Source organism: Xenia sp. Carnegie-2017, unplaced genomic scaffold, assembly GCF_021976095.1.
Source record: "Xenia sp. Carnegie-2017 unplaced genomic scaffold, XeniaSp_v1 HiC_scaffold_6, whole genome shotgun sequence".
NCBI classification, from domain to species: Eukaryota; Metazoa; Cnidaria; class Anthozoa; order Malacalcyonacea; family Xeniidae; genus Xenia; species Xenia sp. Carnegie-2017.
The window spans coordinates 3218375-3236550 of record NW_025813526.1 but is presented as its reverse complement, the minus strand read 5'-3'; the positions used below and the strand labels follow the sequence as shown (position 1 = coordinate 3236550).

The 18176-nt window shown below is 36.9% G+C and overlaps 1 protein-coding gene, 1 long non-coding RNA gene and 1 pseudogene across 2 annotated transcripts; 2 read left to right on the top strand and 1 right to left on the bottom strand.

Moving 5' to 3' along the window:
• Positions 1 to 245: 245 nt before the first annotated feature.
• On the bottom strand, positions 246 to 1128 carry LOC124457531. The gene is made up of 2 exons (XR_006952647.1): positions 1065 to 1128; positions 246 to 782 (listed from the first exon to the last, which is right to left on the bottom strand). It is a non-coding gene; the product is annotated as an uncharacterized LOC124457531 (long non-coding RNA).
• A 4236-nt stretch (positions 1129 to 5364) lies between these two features.
• LOC124456891 lies at positions 5365 to 6857 on the top strand. Its single transcript, XM_047007199.1, has 5 exons — positions 5365 to 5756; positions 5840 to 5972; positions 6048 to 6184; positions 6262 to 6439; positions 6532 to 6857. The coding sequence occupies exons 1-5, from the start codon at positions 5475 to 5477 to the stop codon at positions 6792 to 6794; spliced, it is 993 nt and encodes a 330-aa protein (XP_046863155.1). The 5' UTR covers positions 5365 to 5474; the 3' UTR covers positions 6795 to 6857.
• Positions 6858 to 10882: 4025 nt separating this feature from the next.
• Positions 10883 to 13483, top strand: LOC124456890 (annotated as a pseudogene).
• Positions 13484 to 18176: the final 4693 nt, after the last annotated feature.

Here is an 18176-nt window from a genome sequence, read left to right as displayed (position 1 = left end):
TACAGAAGATCGTATCTTAAAGTTGATTAAATGTTGTTGTGAAGCATTCGTGAAGATACGAATGCATCATCTGTGTAAGACAGAGAACGATAAAATTCAAGGAAATAAATGCTAGGTTTTACAGTGAAAACATTCAAATACATTTGAAGTCTGCAATAGATAATATTTTCCAATTGCAGCATATGAAGAAGGCACTACAAGTGTGGTGGGGACTGGTGGTGGTCCATCCCAAAGTATGACATTAATCTTTTTATACAGAATATTTTTAACCTTACTTGATTTACATTATTGTAATACTTTATTATTTTACAGATAGAAGAAACAAATTTAATGGTATGGTGTAATTTATTGCAATTCATTAAAGACTTTGTAGCAATAACTTCTATTTTAATAGACAATATTTTCCAATTGCAGCATATGAAGAAAAAAGTACTACAAGTGTGGTGGGGACTGGTGGTGGTCCATCCAAAAGTATGACTTTAATCTTTTTCTACAGAATATGTTTAAAATGTTTTGAAATATAAAAATTTTTTATGACCTTACTTGATTAATAATATTTTAACATTGTATTACCTTTGTTACATTAAAGATAGAACAAACAAATTTCATGGTATGGTACATAATATCATAATTTGTTAAATACTTTGTTGTAAGAATTACAATTTTTTCAATTTCAATAGGCAGATGTCAGAAGTGTGGTCTTATTGGGCACTACATAACCGAATGCAGAGCAAGTAGGTTCCCATTTTTGTAGTATAGACTCTTGTTTTTAATATAACAATCTGAAACATTAATATTTTTTAGGAATGATGTGTCGATATTGCAAAAGAGAAGGCATGTTAAACAAATGTGCCCTATTTTAAGCAGAAAAATTTTGTCTACTCAAAAAAGAGTAACAAATGTTTTCAACAATTGCCAATTTAAAGGCAAATTATGGAGTTCATTGAAACACAAAGTTAATAGTGTTATTATTATATCTGCTTATTATATTTTATTGGACATTACAATTTATCTTATTTATATTTTTACATCTTTCTTTTAATATATATTGGATTCATTTCTACCTTGGCAAGTTCATTTTCTTTTTCAATTTCCTTTGATTGTACTTGGTACAACTGCTTTAACAGCATACTGTTATAATAAGATAAAAATCAACATTGACACAACATTTAATACATACATATTATTTTATGGATTGCTTTTACCTTTTTGCCAAAATTCAGAATTTTCACCAAATAGTTCTATATTGCATGAAAATGTTATTCACTTAATAAATCTAAAAAAAATCAAGTTTAGAGTAAGTTTATTGGTTTACTTGAGGCTAATATCCGTTAAAGGCACCTGTTTTTTGTTTGCATTATAGTTCACTACGGTGCTCGCACTCAAACTAAGTTATATCGTGAGAACAATGGTTTTACTTTATAAAAACCTCTCATGAGCCGTTTGATAACAGGTATTTGCCCAAATTTTAAATTATGACTAATCAATTTAACCAAGAAAGATAGTTAAAAGAAAATATTTATCAACATTTGTAGTTAAGGTGAGTATTGGTGTTTTTAAAAAAAGTTAAATATTGACATCTTTGATTTTCGCAGGTTTTAATCACCAGCTATATAAAAAGCATGTTTTCCTCAATGATTTTGGCAAATATATTAAAATTTTTCATAATCAATAATAAATACTAAAATTTCAAAAGTGTTAGGCAATAGCCAAGTGTATTAGTTGAAGCAACATGATACAGTGATGCTTCTATGGCCTTAGCCATTTCATTAACATCATGCAGGTTTTCCCTCACTGACAGCCCATAATCATTCTGCAAAATATCTATATTGCTATCAGTTAGTCTTTCTTTACCATGTAATCGCTTTCCATCACACAATTCAATGCCTTTTTTTTCACTTTTTAGTTTCCGCAATTGACTGTCAACTGTTTTCTGGACATGTCCAATGCATTCCAGTTTGTTTGGTATGCATTGTTCACCTTAAGGCTTGTTTTCCACTATAGTGTTAAAAGTAGAGAAACCCCATCTCCAAGCATGTGTGTATATTTCAGTCCTCTAGTAGATAGAGATCTTTGAAATATATGCAAAGCACCTGTTGCCTCCATACTGTTGGAAACTTCCACATGATTAATCTTGCAGCTGTGTGAAGCATTCCATTCTACAAATCTAGGGTCATCTTTCTTTTGCCATTTGAGATGTCGGGTACACTTGTCTGACATCACTTCAATATTGAGGCATTTCTTTGAGTCTAAAGAGATTGCTGTCACAACACCAATGTGAGAAGCATGACCTTACTTTTGATGGCAAAGAAAGATGGGTATTTTAGAATGATATCAAACCTAAAAGAGCTCAACACATTTGTAACATATCACCACTTTAAAATGGAATCTATCCATACTTGTACTCAGCTCATGCGACCTGGGTGATACCTGGCATGCGTTAACCTTAGAGATGCCTATTACTCAATACCAATACACATAGAGCATCAAAACTACTTAAAACTCATGTGGGAAGGTAATCTGTACCAATTCACATGCCTTGCTCAAGGATTATCTTCCACTCCACATTTATTTACAAAGATACTCAAGCCTGTATATTCTAAACTGAGGCAGCTTGGGCACATTTCTAGCGGTTACATTAATGACTCTTTTTTAGTGGGCTACTCCTATTCAGAATGTGAGCAAAACATGCATGACACTCTACAATTGTTTCAGAAGTTAGGATTCCTACCCCATAAAGATAAATCTGTTACGAAACCCACACAGATTTTACAACATTTAGGGTTTGTGTTAAATTCAATAGATATGACTATCTCTATATCCATAGAGAAACACAACAAATTATGCAAGGTTGCCAGGGGGGGTGCTAAAATCTGATTCTCCTAGCACACGGGAAGTGGCCAAGTTAGATGGTATGATGGTAGCTTGTTTTCCTGGCATTGAATATGGCCCACTGTTTTATCGTGATCTTGATAGGGGCAAAGCAACAACTTATAAGTCTAACAGGGGTAACTTTGATGCGACATTGAAACTCTCCCCTTCGGTGCTGGAGGACAGATTTTGTTGGATTATTAAAGCATATGAGTCCAAAAAAACATCTGAATCACAGCAACATTGACAACATATTGTATACAGATGCCTCTACCAAGGGATGGGGTGCAAGTATTAACAGACAGTCCACCGGAGGCGAATGGTCAATCGCTGAAAAAGACTCGCCCATTAATAGTCTGGAACTCAAACCAATACTGTTTGGGCTACAATCTCTCTGTAAAGATCTAGTCCACACCCACATTAAAGTAATGACTGACAATACCACTGCTCTTGATATATTAACCACATGGGGAGCTGCCACTCTCACCATTGTGATAAAATTGCAAGGGAAATATGGGCGTGGTGCTGAATCAGGGACATATGGCTAACTGTCAGCTATATCCCTGGGAGACTTAATGCGTGGACTGACAAACCTTCCAGAACATTTGATGATTCCAAAGAATGGAAGCTTGATACTGAATTATTTCTTGAAATAACAGCATATTTTGGGAACACAGAAGTCGACATGTTTGCTTCTAGACTAAACTATCAACTTAAACCCTGTCTCATGGCACCCAGATCCACAGGCGTGGGCTATTGACACTTTTGCATTAATTGTAGTAAATTGTTTCTTTATGCTTTTCTATGGAATGCCATAGCTGTCTTATATGATCAGTTTTCAATATATGATGATGAAACTTCATTATATGATGATGAAACTTCATTATATGATGATGAAACTTCATTATGTGATGATGAAACTTCATTATATGATGATGAAACTTCATTATATGATGATGAAACTTCATTATATGATGACGAAACTTCATTATATGATGATGAAACTTCATTATATGATGATGAAACTTCATTATATGGTGATGAAACTTCATTATATGGTGATGAAACTTCATTATATGGTGATCAAACTTCATTATATGATGATGAAACTTCATTATATGATGATGAAACTTCATTATATGATGATGAAACTTCATTATATGATGATGAAACTTCATTATATGGTGATCAAACTTCATTATATGATGATGAAACTTCATTATATGATGATGAAACTTCATTATATGATGATGAAACTTCATTATATGATGATGAAACTTCATTATATGGTGATCAAACTTCATTATATGATGATGAAACTTCATTATATGGTGATGAAACTTCATTATATGGTGATGAAACTTCATTATATGGTGATGAAACTTCATTATATGGTGATGAAACTTCATTATATGATGATGAAACTTAAAACTTGTAATCTTAGCCGGATAAACCTTTAACCTTCGCAAACTTCCTTTCTTAATTCTTATTTGTGTTACAACAAACTTCCGTTCTTTCGATTTTATCATTCAATGATTAACAGCAATTCGCACTTGTTTGCATTATTTGCGCTGTTCGTTAGTTCGTGGGCCGTATTTAAGACTTAAGACCACTGTTGAAAAATGGACAAAATTTTAGATGACGCGGGGCTTTCTGCATTGCGTGAAAGATTTCAGGAAGAAAGAATTGATCCTGAAATCGTGATTTCAATGTCTGATGAGGAATTATCTCGTCTTGGCGTATCTACGATGGGTGATCGTATTCGTTTGCGTTCTGCGTGCCGAGGAAAAGGGGGTTTTGAAGTCGAAAACACCTCCCCGTCTATCTCCACTGTCTCAGCAGCAACCGTTGCGTCGGAACGTGCCAGATTGTTCAATCCTCGACAAAGAGGGTCGAACAGAAAGAGAAAAGCTCCCCAACGTTCTGGTCGCACGTGGACGGCTCAGTTCATTTGTTAGGCTAATCGCTTGCAAACCGTCATTCCAAGTGCAAGTGAGAAACAAACTTTGAATGATGCTGGTTTGGGTTTGAAAAAAATAAAGTTTTCTGCTGAGGATGACGAAACGCAAGTTGCCGAGAAAATCATGTCTAAAGATATTGTTAATGATGAGACTCTTGGTTTCTCACAACTGAAAGAAGGTGGCGGTTATGAGTTGTTACAATGTCAGTCGAGTAGCAGACAATTGACAAAGATCAAATGCCATTGGTCAGCAAAAGATCTGAAGGCTAATCTTGGGGCTCAGTCTAAGATTTACATCAGACCAATTCAAAAAAATTTGTCAACTGAGTCAAAGAAGCCGGGAAGTGTAAATCACATCACGCAGGCTTGTGAAATGTGCCAAAAGAATTTCCTATGCACGAGTTGAGAAATCACTTGTATACATGTACATCAGGCTTGTTTGACTCTGACTCTGGTGAGGGAATTGTTTCAGCAACAGAATCAGGGTGTGAAGAGAAGTGCTGCTGTTACTATTGAAGCAGAAGGCACAAGTGCAATAAATGCAAATGTCCATGTAGAAGGGAATGTAGGGGGAAGTAACACCGCACCAGAAGTTATAAATCTTGAAAACATTTGTGAAAACGTTAATACTGTAGAAGAAATAATGCCAAATATGGAAGGAAAAGCTGGGATTGACTCAGTCATTGATGTAATTGTTGATTATTGCCATACATCTAATACCTTTACCACAAAAGAAGTTGTTCGGTTACTGCAGACCAGGTTGATACGAGGTCGAAGTCTGGAAGTTGAAAGTGAAGATGTCTGCCCAGAAGGAGCTACAAACTACATTCTGGTTGATCGGCACAATCTTTTGGAAACAGGCATAGAGGAAATTTCGGGACTGGAGGATCCTCTTCTTACCTTAGATGTTCAGTTTTATGGAGAGGTAAATCAGTGATCTCCAATAATGTTTAAGGTTTTTGTAATATTTCCAACTTTGTCATATTTTGTAACAATTATGCATTTTAGCAAGCTGAAGATTATGGTGGACCACGTAAAGAATTTTTTCGTTTAATTTTACTGGAAATAAAAGAAAAATATTTCGAGGATGGCATTCGAGAACTTCTGGCTGATGAATACACTACCATTGGGACAATTATGGGTAGGTATATTGATGAAATTGGTACTTTTGTTCATTATTTTTACGTTAAAATGATTTCAATGTTTCACTTTTAAGGGCTGAGTATATTGCAAAATGGAAAGCTTCCTCAGTTTTTGTCAGATTTCATAATGCATGAGATATTCATACAAGAGCAAAAGTCCGAGTGCATCAAAAATTTAATTTGGGGTCTTAAAAAAGTTGCTATATACCAGGTATGTTGTCTTAAAATCAAGTTTAAATTTCAATTTAATGTGATCTTTTTTAACTATCAATTTTTTAATAATTGCAGATTTGTTGTAAAATACCAACTGTACAAGAAATTTTCAAGCCGAACCCATTTAGCAAGTTAACATTAAAGAAGATAAATGCACTTCTTGTTCCTTATCTTAGCCCTGTTGGCTCAAACCGAAGGAAATATGAAACTGAAGTTTATACATTGTTTAGCAAGTACATGAAAGAAATTGCTGGTAATTTATGTACCAAATTTCAATTTCCATATTGGTTATGCACTTGTATGTTGCTATATGTATATATATATACTTGTCAGATCTTTTTGTAGCTGGTCGAAGAGGAGACATCAAATTAGAGTGGATTTTGAGATTTGGGACCGCCACAGATGAAGAGCCATTGCTGGGATTTAAACTTGCCCCAAAAATAAGATTCACTGAGATGACAAACTCTTTTCTACCAACAGCCAACACTTGCATAAATGTAATTACAATTCCCTATGCTTCAAACAACACTCAGCAATTACCAGCTGCTGAGGTTCTGTTTGCATTATATGATGAGGCATTTTCTTCTGCTCACTTTGGACATATTTAATTTCATATCATATTTGCATCAATATCAAATAATAAAAACATGCACATGTTTTACTGTTGATAACCATAATATCTGTTAATTATTTGACAATTTTGAATGTATTGGTCAATTTTATAGTTAGCTGGTTCTGGTGGCACTTGGTTTAGCTCATTTATGCATGCTTCACTTAAATTGAGAGCAGGTGGGGGGAAAATAGGCCTGCTTTCTTGCTCATCATCATTTGTAATGGCAATGTCACCATCCACTCCATATTCATTTAAATTTGGAATGGGAATATTTATTCCAATTGGATTTTGCTGCTGACCAGCAATCCACAGCCGTAATGGACTAGTCTTGGTTGATCGCATTCGATGATTTGCCCATGCTCTTTGCCAGATGTGAAGTTTCTCATTAATATCATTCATATAAGTATAGTGCAATGCAGCTATGTGATTTTCATTAAGGGGATCAAGTAGGTTTTCATCTTCCAAGAAATAGAACATATGGTAAAAGAAACTCAGCACACCTTGAAAAACATCCCTCCAAAGCCTCTCGATCCTTTGATTATGAGTACTCTTTCCTGTGATTATACTACCACGATTGCTTCCTCTTTTTTCAATCATGTAATCAGCAATTCTCACATTTTCCATACCCTCATCTGTTCGAACCCGGCTTGGCAGACCAAATTCACCCACAGCATTTAGAAAACACCCAAGGACTGTATCTGCTCTATTGTTATTGGTACAGTCAAGCATCACTGGTAATCTACTGAAACCATCAATTGAACCAACAATAACAAAATGCCATCTTACAAGTTTATGATTCGTATCAACGTGCCATAAGTGCTTTGGTCCTTTCACATTATAAACTCGACGATGCAACCTCCTTTTCTTCCTATCATTCACACCATAACTATCAACGCGATGTATGGCGTCACGCAATCGTCCTCGCTGCACCTTGATGCCTTTGCCAACCAGAAATTGTTTTATCATTGTTTCTCCGCAAAAGGGAAACTCCAAAATGATTTCACGTACACGGCTATCTAGCATGCCATCATCTATTTCAGTAAATTCATACTTGCTAAGTCCATATTCACGCATACGTCGATAAATTGTAGACTCTGAGACTGATAGCAATGTAGCTATTTCACTAATAAGAAATCCGTCGTCAATGTAGCTTTCTAATAATGCTTTTGGTATTTCATATTTAGCTTTCTGCATCTCGTTTCAACTTAGCTGGCTTTGCTGTACCATATTTAGTGCATTCAATTCGCAGAGTCATTATTTCACTTGATAAATACATACCCAACTGATGAAAATCGTATAGAGAGAGCATACAAACAATATCGGGAGTGATTTTTTCTTCCTTGAATCTCGCATATAATGAGCCAAGTCCTAAAGTTTCCAAAATATTCTTCATCTGCAAAGCTGGCGTGGAGGTGGAGGCCATCGTGACGTTAACGTAAAATATTTTTATGTTTTCGTAAGATCGCATAAACAACAAAGTTTATAAAAATTTCCGTACGAACAAACTACGGGCTCAATTAAATGACTTCATCATCATATAATGAAGTTTCATCACCATATAATGAAGTTTCATCATCATATAATGAAGTTTCATCATCATATAATGAAGTTTCATCATCATATAATGAAAACTGATCATATAAGACAGCTATGGCATTCCATACTTTCCACCTTTTAGTGTTATATCACAAGTTTTACAAAAAGTAGAAATGGCCCAGGCACGGACAATTCTCATTGGGCTGAATGGGCCAACTCAATCCTGGTATCGGATGCTGGCAAGACTAACGATTCACCAACCCATTCTCCTACCTAAAAACAAAAGCAATGTGAGCTTACCATCCAATCAAACAAAAGAGCATCCACTCAAAGGGAGCCTGAGACTGATAGCTTGTCTCTAATCCGTAGATCACTCTCAAGTATGTGCATTTCACCACAAGCTCAAGCTACAATACTTAATTCTTGGCAGCCGAGAACACAAAAACAATATCAAGTGAAACTTAACAAATGGCAACTCTATGTTAATAAACGGAATGCAGATCTTCTTCATCCAACTTTACAGGTAGTTCTAGACTTTCCACAGCACCTATTTGATAAAGGGACGAGTTACAGTTGCATAAACACTGCTCGAAGTATGTTATTATCAATCGTTGTTACTGAAAGGAATTCTACGATTGGTACACATTATATGGTTCAGATTTATGAAGGGAGTGTTCCAATCTAAACCAGCACTACCAACATATCAAGTAACCTGGGACAACTCCATTATTTTAGAGAGTATTTAAAGACATACCCTGCAACAGAAGACTTAACCCTACAACAACTTACTCATTAGTTGGTAATGTTCTGTGCATTAGTCACAGGGCAGAGTGCCCAATCACTCCACCTCATGAACCTCTTAACTGTGAAGAAGGAAGAGGACTTATACAACTTCTCTATCAACCAACTTGTCAAACAGTCTGGAACAACACACATTCAACCTACTTTAGTGATACCAAAGTTCCCTGCCGATCACCAACTATGTGTTGCCTTAGTCATGGAAGAATATATTAAATGTACTGCTCCCATTTAGGGTCAGGAAAGTCAACTATTTCTTAGCACAGTTCACTCCTTGGGGAGAATGGTACTGCCCTTCTTGTAAAACTAACTGAATGATATAACTGATTCAGACAGATTTGTACGACCACAGCACACTCGAGCAATTTTATCAATCTGTGATTTTGTTTGACCAGACCTCACAGTCAGAAACTCTACAGGTAGTACGCTTTGTAGTATCACATATTTTCTTTGCACCAGAGCAATAGCCCTTTCCACATGGATTTGTACATTGGTAATTTTACTTGTGTCTTCAATTTCTTCAGCAGACAACTGGCTTTTTCCTCTAGTAAATGCTGGGATTTTTAATGAAGCTTGATACAGTCCCACACTCTCAGCAATATTGAATCCTCTGTCCGCAAGCACAATGTCACCGGGAATAAGATTCTTTAATATTCTACTGTTAGCTGTGACATGCTTATCACTGGCCCGCCACCCCAAGCTTGGGAAATGAAGGATATCTCTCCTTGCGGAGTTATTCCTATGAGGAATTTGACTGTATTGTGGTACTTATAATTTGACCATGTGATTGCCCTTGCCATCAAGCAAGAGGGTCTATTGATATAAACCTCAAAGCAATCAACTATTACCGCAACACAGTTCCCATAGTTATGCTTTAAGCAAGCAGGCATGGTCTCAATTAATTCTTTCCGGTCTGGCGATACAATCAAAAAGTCTAATCTAATATCCAAAACATCTATTCATTTTTCAAAAATCTTAGAAACAGTGGATTTTGAGGTATTAAATCTGTAGGCAAGATCTCGCAGACAAGTTTAGTCTGATTCTCATAAAAGTAAGCAGCAGTTCTTGAAACTTATTTAGAATTTTTTGTAGCTCCAGTATATATATGTAGTGACGAATCAAACTTAGTCATAGTTGTTGTGCGTCAACGGATATACGATGTGCGTCAACAGATATACGATGTGAGTAAGCACAACAACGCGCTACAAGCTAACCACACAAGCCCGACCACAAAGCATGAAAGCACTATAACGCGCTTAGAAGGAACTAAGTCATCCCACTATTACGTGCAGGATATGACGGAGAACACTCCCTTTAGTTACTATATAAATGTACGACAAAATATAGAATAGCAGAAGAGATGAATAGAGCATAGCAAGATTCAATGTAAACTCGTATGATTAAATATAATGCAATAATACTAACGATACGTAGCAAGTGTATGATTTCGTGGCGCAAGTGCATATACCGAGGGACATGATGATCCAAATCTAACCGTTCTACGGCCCAACGTTACATTGGTGGCAGCGGTGGGATCCTTGAAATCAGCCTAAAGTCAGAGAGTCAGTGGATGACGAAGTGTTTGTGCTTAAATAAACCGACAGTTGCTACCCTGGGCTCATGTTCATTCTTTAGGAACGGATTGGATATGCATTGTAGGTCCTGTTGCTAGGTTAGTTCTTTGTCTGGGCGTATGTGTCTTTTGAGCATAATTAATGAGAGTTACGCGCTAATAAAATAAGCTGAAACATGACTGAAGAAGGTGCTAGTAGCAGCAATGTAGCTAATTCCATCCCCCATAGGGTACTTGTAATGCCAGAAGCTTTTGCAGCATCTGAAAAGGAAGACTGGATTTCGTGGCTTAAATATTTTAATAATTGCGCAAAATTAAATAAATGGGATAACGACGAGAAACGTGATTTCTTGGCCGTTCGTCTCCGGGGCGCTGCACAAGAAACATATTTTTCCTTGTCAGAGGAAGCGCAGGCGGGAACTTTTGAAGTACTTTCTGAAGCATTCAGTAATAAATTCGCACCCACAGAGCGATTAGAATTATATAAAACTGAGTTTCAAGCTAGGCGACGCGCACAGGGGAAAAAGTTAGGTGAGCTTGCAGCAGGCTTAAGTAAGATGGCTAGAAGAGCATTTCCAGGCGCACCGACAGACATTCTCGATTGTTTGGCTATGGATCGATTTATAGCGTCTTTGGGCAATGTTGACCTTCGTATTCGTCTGCGGGAAGGCAATCCAAAGACACTGGATGAAAGCTTAAGTCGCGCGATCCAGCTTGAGGCAATTTACGAGGCAGAAAACAGTGCTGCTCGTAGTAAGACGTCTCGGGTGCAGGCGGTCGAGAGGTCTAGCGATTCATGCATACTAGAGATGCTCAGCAAGCAGACTGTAGCACTTGAAAAGGTCGTAAACCTACTTACTGACCGTTCTAAACCTGAGATTCGCCACAATAACCATAGGCCAGGCAATAAGTTTAAGGGTGGTAAGAAAACTTGCTGGAAATGCGGTGGGGTAGGTCACTTTAAAGCTAATTGCCCTACCAATGAGTCAAGTGAAAAACAGGAAAACTAGGCCAGGCTGGCGCCGTGGGTCGCGTGCCAGCCGATGATTCATCCAAGACCCATAAAACAGGTTCCAAAAGCTGGGAAGGGGGTGCAGGAGTGTCAATACACAAAGTTTTAGGTTCGTACAGCGTCAATGACGGCGCGAGTCTTTACGTCTCTGGGTGGGTAGGTAATGTTGAAATAGTCATGCTCTTGGACACGGGTTCTGCGGTAACTCTCATTCATACGCGGCTATTGGATAAGGTTGATAAGGGTAAGAAGATGTCTGACGTAGAAGAACAGGTCATTTCAGCAAATGGTCAACCACTAGGAATTGTGGGGGCCTGTGAAGTTAAACTATGTTTGGGAGACATTAGCACTAACCACAATGTTTTAGTTGCAAATGACATTACTCAGGATTGCTTGATCGGTGTTGACTTTTTGGGTAAAAACAATTGCTTAATTGATTTTAAGGCTGGTGTAGTTAAGGCTGGGAATAAAGAGGTTGTCATGGGTTGTAAGCGGGAAGATTGGACATGTAGTCGGGTTAGTTTGGTGGAAACGGATACCGGGAAGACATGAAATGATCATGTCTGCAAAAGTTAGGGCGGTAAGTGATACTGTCACTGGTTTAATAGAGCCCTGTCCAAGATTTTTGGGTAAGCACTCAGTCTTGGTGGCCCGAGTAGTAACCCAGCCAAAAGATAACCAGGCACCAGTCAGGTTATTCAACCCTTCTCCGTAGCCAGTAGTGTTACATAAGGGATGCACACTTGGGACATTTGCTCAATGTGAGGTGAGCCAATCTCTAAAGTCTAATACCAATGATTGTCAAGTTACATCCGTCTGTAAGCGTCATAAGCAATCGAAAGCAACATCGATAAAAGCATCTCGTGCAGCAGTATCACATTTATTCAGCTGGGACGATACGGACATTAGCAGTTAACAGAAATCTCGGGTAAACGAACTTTTAAATGACTTCGAGGACGTTGTGTCAAAAGATTTATCGGACATTGGCAGAACAAATCGGGTAAAGCATCGCAATCCTACGGGCAATGCACCTCCTATCAAAGAGTCCCTAAGGCGAGTTCCCATTCACCAGAAGCACGAGTTGGATAAGAATTTGGCGTCGATGCTGAACGACGGTATAGTTCAACCCTCTTCCTGCCCCTGGGCTTCTCCAGTTGTGCTGGTAAAAAAGAAGGACGGGAGCACAAGGTTTTGTGTTGACTATCGTCGCCTTAATGAAGTAACGCGAAAGGACGCATATCCGTTGCCAAGGATTGATTCGACCCTTGATGCTCTGGGCGGAGCCAAGTACTTTTCAACTATAGACCTTGCTAGTGGATATTGGCAAGTCGAAGTGGAACCATCCAATCAAGAAAAAACGGCGTTTGCAACACCTCAAGGGCTGTTTGAGTTCTGTGTAATGCCATTTGGATGAACAGGTGCACCGGGCACCTTTCAAAGATTGATGGAATCTGTCTTAGCAGGTCTTCAATGGTCAACATGCCTGGTGTACTTGGATGATATTATTATCTTTAGTACGACATTTGAAGAGCACCTCGAACGATTGCAGATGGTTCTTGAGAGGCTTCGCGATGCAGGACTAAAAGTTAAACTGCAGAAATGTCAACTTTTTTGGAGAGTTGTGCCTGTTTGGGTCATGTCATCTCTAAAGAGAGGGTCGCCACAGACCCTCTCAACGTACAATGTGAACGTTACTGCAACGTTGTCACAACGAAATTGTGCTACTTGTGTAACAACTTTATCTAAACATATATACAGTATCTAACAAATCTATGTAAGCATTATCTAAAATATACAACAAATCTCTACCAACATTATTGCATTACTCACATAAACAGGAGTAAGAGGAGTCAGGATCAAGTGAAAAACTTGACACATTGCTTTCAAAGATGCCTGGCATTTAAAATTAACTTCAAAAACTACTTGTGGTTCTTTCGGTGATGAAGGCCACAAATTATGTCTAAGGTCACTGCTTCTGGTTCATGACAATAAAATTTAAATTTTAAGAGATGCTGATGACATAGTAAATGATTAAAATACAATCAGTAGGTATGTCTGTACTGATAATGTGGTTGTATGGTCATATAACTGACAAAATGACATTGTGTTAGCATATATGATTATTGCATTCAAGGACGTGTCTTGTTTTGGAGGACATGCTTCCTAAGGATTGCCTAGTACAATCTTTTCATCCGTACATATGAAAGGATGAAAGTGAAACTTTAGAAGTATCAGTGATAAATGCCTTGACCCATCATTGGACAAAGATGTAGCTGATGTGCTGAAAGCCAAACCAGAAAAGGTTTGCGAGCTATTGATTTCAAGCCCAGACCCCTATGCCAAATGGGAATGCTTCTTTCATTAAAAGTGGTTTGTTACAACAACGTTATTTGTGTTTTTCTCCTGGGGCCGGTTGTATAAAGCTCTTAACTACTTTTTAACTACACTTTTTGCAGTTAAAAGGTAGTTAAACTTACCCACGCAGTTAAGTCGGTTGTATAAAAAAGTAGTTAGCACTAAATGCAGTTAATACGGTGGCCTATAAGTGTCACGGCAACATTTGAATACAAAAATCTCACGGCAACATTTAAATACAAAAATCTCGCGGCAACATTTGAAAACTCACGGCAACATTTGAAAACTCACGGCAACATTTGAAAACTCACGGCAACATTTGAAATCTCACGGCAACATTTGAAATCTCACGGCAACATTTGAATACAAAAATCTCATGGCAACATTTGAATACAAAAATCTCACGGCAACATTTGAATACAAAAATCTCACGGCAACATTTGAAAACTCACCGCAACATTTGAATACAAAAATCTCACGGCAACATTTGAAAACAGCAATCTCACGGCGACATTTGAGCTATGCGTTAGCCACACTGACCTGTATATTAACTTGGAAGAATATTGACGAAATCTTCAAACCAATATGGCTGACGAACATGAAAGCAAGAATGTTTTGTAAGTTTATATGTCTATTATTTCGAGCTACGGTCTACTGGAGTTGTTGACGGAAATCATGTTGAAGATATTATAAATTCCCTGAAAGTAAAGTTTGTTAGCAATCGCATACTATACATGAATGAGTTTAAAAAAGGTCTGGATGTTTATGGACTTGGAGATATGATTATGAAATATCCAGATGCTTGCTGTTCTCTTTTTGTGAAAAAATTTTGTGCTGATATCGTTCCTGATGCAGATTATCTTTTTTCTTTGGTTGAACCTGTGTTTTCAGAGGAAGGATCTTCAAAGCGAGCCTTAGAACACACTATAGTGGACAACCTTCAAGATTTTTTTATTTCACTAGAGGACACATTAGTCCCGGGGTATTCAACAGCAGTTGCTTGGAAATATGATGACATTTTAAAATTGAGAAAGAAATATGTTCACATTTTGTTAAACTTTTTAATGAACTGTTTTACGTGAACTTTTAATAAGCTGGAGAACTTAAAATTAGAGCCCTCTAATGAAACTAATTTTGTCACTTAAGTTAAAGTTTTGTTTTCATTTTAACAACAAGAAGCTTAGTAAATCAGTCAGAATTTGTTATGTTATCAATAAAAATCTATGCTATTCTCAGTTCACAATGTTTGCATGCCGTATTAGTGTAACAAACAATTCTAGAGCTTGCCTCCAGTGATGGGGTTTCTGTAATGAGCAATTTTCCATCACATACAAAAAATATCTCTGATAGTTGTTTGGTGCATCATGTTCACATATGATATGCTCTCTAGGATATAGTCTTTCAGACTCAAAAACAGGCAAAAGCAAATTACATTCACCATTCTGAAGTTCGGGAAAATAGTACAGAGAATCTGGCCTTCCTTGTGGAGTGCCATACCTTGATTTTCGGATGTAATGTGAATTCCAAAGCTCTTTTACTTCATTTAAATTTTTTTGGAGCAAATCTGCAAAAGAAAACCAAAGGCATTCCACATGAATAGGAATGGTGAGGTCTACAGTTCCTTCTTCAGCCAGATCTTTAAAAAAATTGATCCACCAATTTGCATGATCTTTTCTCAGGAATGACCACCACCCTTCTATCCTTTGGTTTCTGGGTGAAGACACATACTTATGACTACTTGGGTCATTACGAAAAAATGAGTGAATGGCAGCGGCAAGGCCATTTTCCGTACCAAGGTCTGTAATAAAATCTACAGGACAACCATTAAATTGTTCCACAGCCTCCAAATTATACGTTCCAATATTACTTGGTAGATTATTTGACTTAGTAACATATAACCAAAGGACTTTACGGCTCCATCCGTCAATACATCCATGGATTGGAAAGCCATATGGTTTTAACTTGTCATATCCGTCACAATGCCAGGAAAAATTTGGTCCAGGATTCCAGTAAATCCTTCTCTTCAATCTGCGTCTAGATCTTTCTTGCACTCCTTCTGGATCAAGCTCTCTTAACAATCCTGCCACAACGTCTCTAGGTACAGTTATTCCCTTTATCTGAAGGGCATGCCATATTAAACGATAACCTCGGCAACCTCCTGGACCGTCTAATTCCGCACGAATTGCATCACGTACAACGTCCATATCATAATGGCTGTTTTTTCGTCGAAGACCAAAATGTTTTATTTTTCGCTTTAATGTACTCATGCTAATCTGCATACCGTGATATTTTCTTATGAAGTTAAGAATTTCTTTGTATTGAAATCCTTTTAGGAAATAATAACGTATGATCTCTTCCTCACTGCTTTGTCCAAGATTTTCATGGTCATTGACATCGTATTCTTCAATGTTTTCCGCCATTTTATATTTTTTAGACTATAAGTCAATGATTTAACTTCCTTCACTTTGCTTCCGCCGTAAAAATTTCAAATGTTGCCGTGAGATTTTTGTATTCAAATGTTGCCGTGAGATTTCAAATGTTGCCGTGAGTTTTCAAACGTTGCCGTGAGTTTTCAAATGTTGCCGTGAGATTTTTGTATTTAAATGTTGCTGTGAGATTTTTGTATTCAAATGTTGCCGTGAGATTTCAAATGTTGCCGTGAGATTTCAAATGTTGCCGTGAGTTTTCAAATGTTGCCGTGAGATTTTTGTATTTAAATGTTGCTGTGAGATTTTTGTATTCAAATGTTGCCGTGACACTTATAGGCCACCGTAAGTTAAAAGGTAGTTAAAGTTAACTATGCTATGCAGCATAGTTGACTTTTCAAAACACAGTTAAATATGGCGGCTTACCTTCTCAAAGACAATTATGGCCGAGATGTCGTTGATCAACAAGGTTTTACCTCAAGTTTTTAATCACATATGTATGTTCCATGGCAAAGGCTTTTAGAATAAGAGCTTTATGGACAATGTACTACATTCGCCAGTGCTGTAAAACATACCAAGTTTTTCTGACGAAAAACAGCCAACAATTTATCCACGTAAACAAATCCTTTTTTACACAAGAGCAATTGCATTTTATATTATCTTTCTTGCGTCTGGTAGCTGTTTGCAACTCATAAGCGAGACTCTCAATTGAGATAGAGCCACTTTTTTAAGATTAGTGCACATAACTCGCTGATATTGTCTTACAAATATGTACGATTCGTTCAATGACAAAAAAAAAGAAAGATTGTTATTCAAGCAATGAATCCTATGGCCTTTGATGTATGAAATATTCAAATTGCGGGTTTTTCCCTATGCATTTTGCTTGATTGAATATCATATGCATCATATAAACTCGTTGCTCTATGGAAAATAAGCTAGATTATGTTAAAACAAATAGGTACTACAGTATAAATGTTGTTCTAAGTATACCAATGATAATACATATAGATACATGAACTTTACAACAGTTTTTATTCATGACTAATCTTTTGTGTATCAGCTGCATGTGATACAATGATTTTAGTTTCTTAAATACATAAAACATTTCATCAGCATGCATGGTGAAGGTCCATGTTGCTTGATATATGAACATTATCCATTGCATATGGTTTATTACACAAGAAGAAAATATACATGACAGTCAATTAGTGGGTTTTATTGATATTTCATCAAGTATTTCCTATGTAAAAATTTTTATTTTCAATGTACATACAATCTTGCCTGCCAGTAAAGATCTAGCTACTGTTTGATTTAAAAAGTAGAAAAAAATGAATAAAGCTCCCAAGCTTTAGACAAAGATAGGCTAATAAATCACAAAGGCATAAATAAAAGTTTCATAGCTAAGGCTCATTAACAAATTTACCCAATAGTTTTTATAACTCAGTTTTTTGCAAGGCAGAATTTAGAACAAAAAAGGGTTTTGTGTATGGCTGTGAATATAAAATGTCACAAGCAGAGAAAAGACAGTTACTGGATTACATGCCTACTAACTATGATGACTCAAAGAAATGTTTTGTAATAATAAAAAAGTCCATCACTGTTATCTTTTACAAATATGTGTGACTTATGTCTTTACAAACACATTTTTTTCAAGCATTTTACTCAGCTGTTATAAAG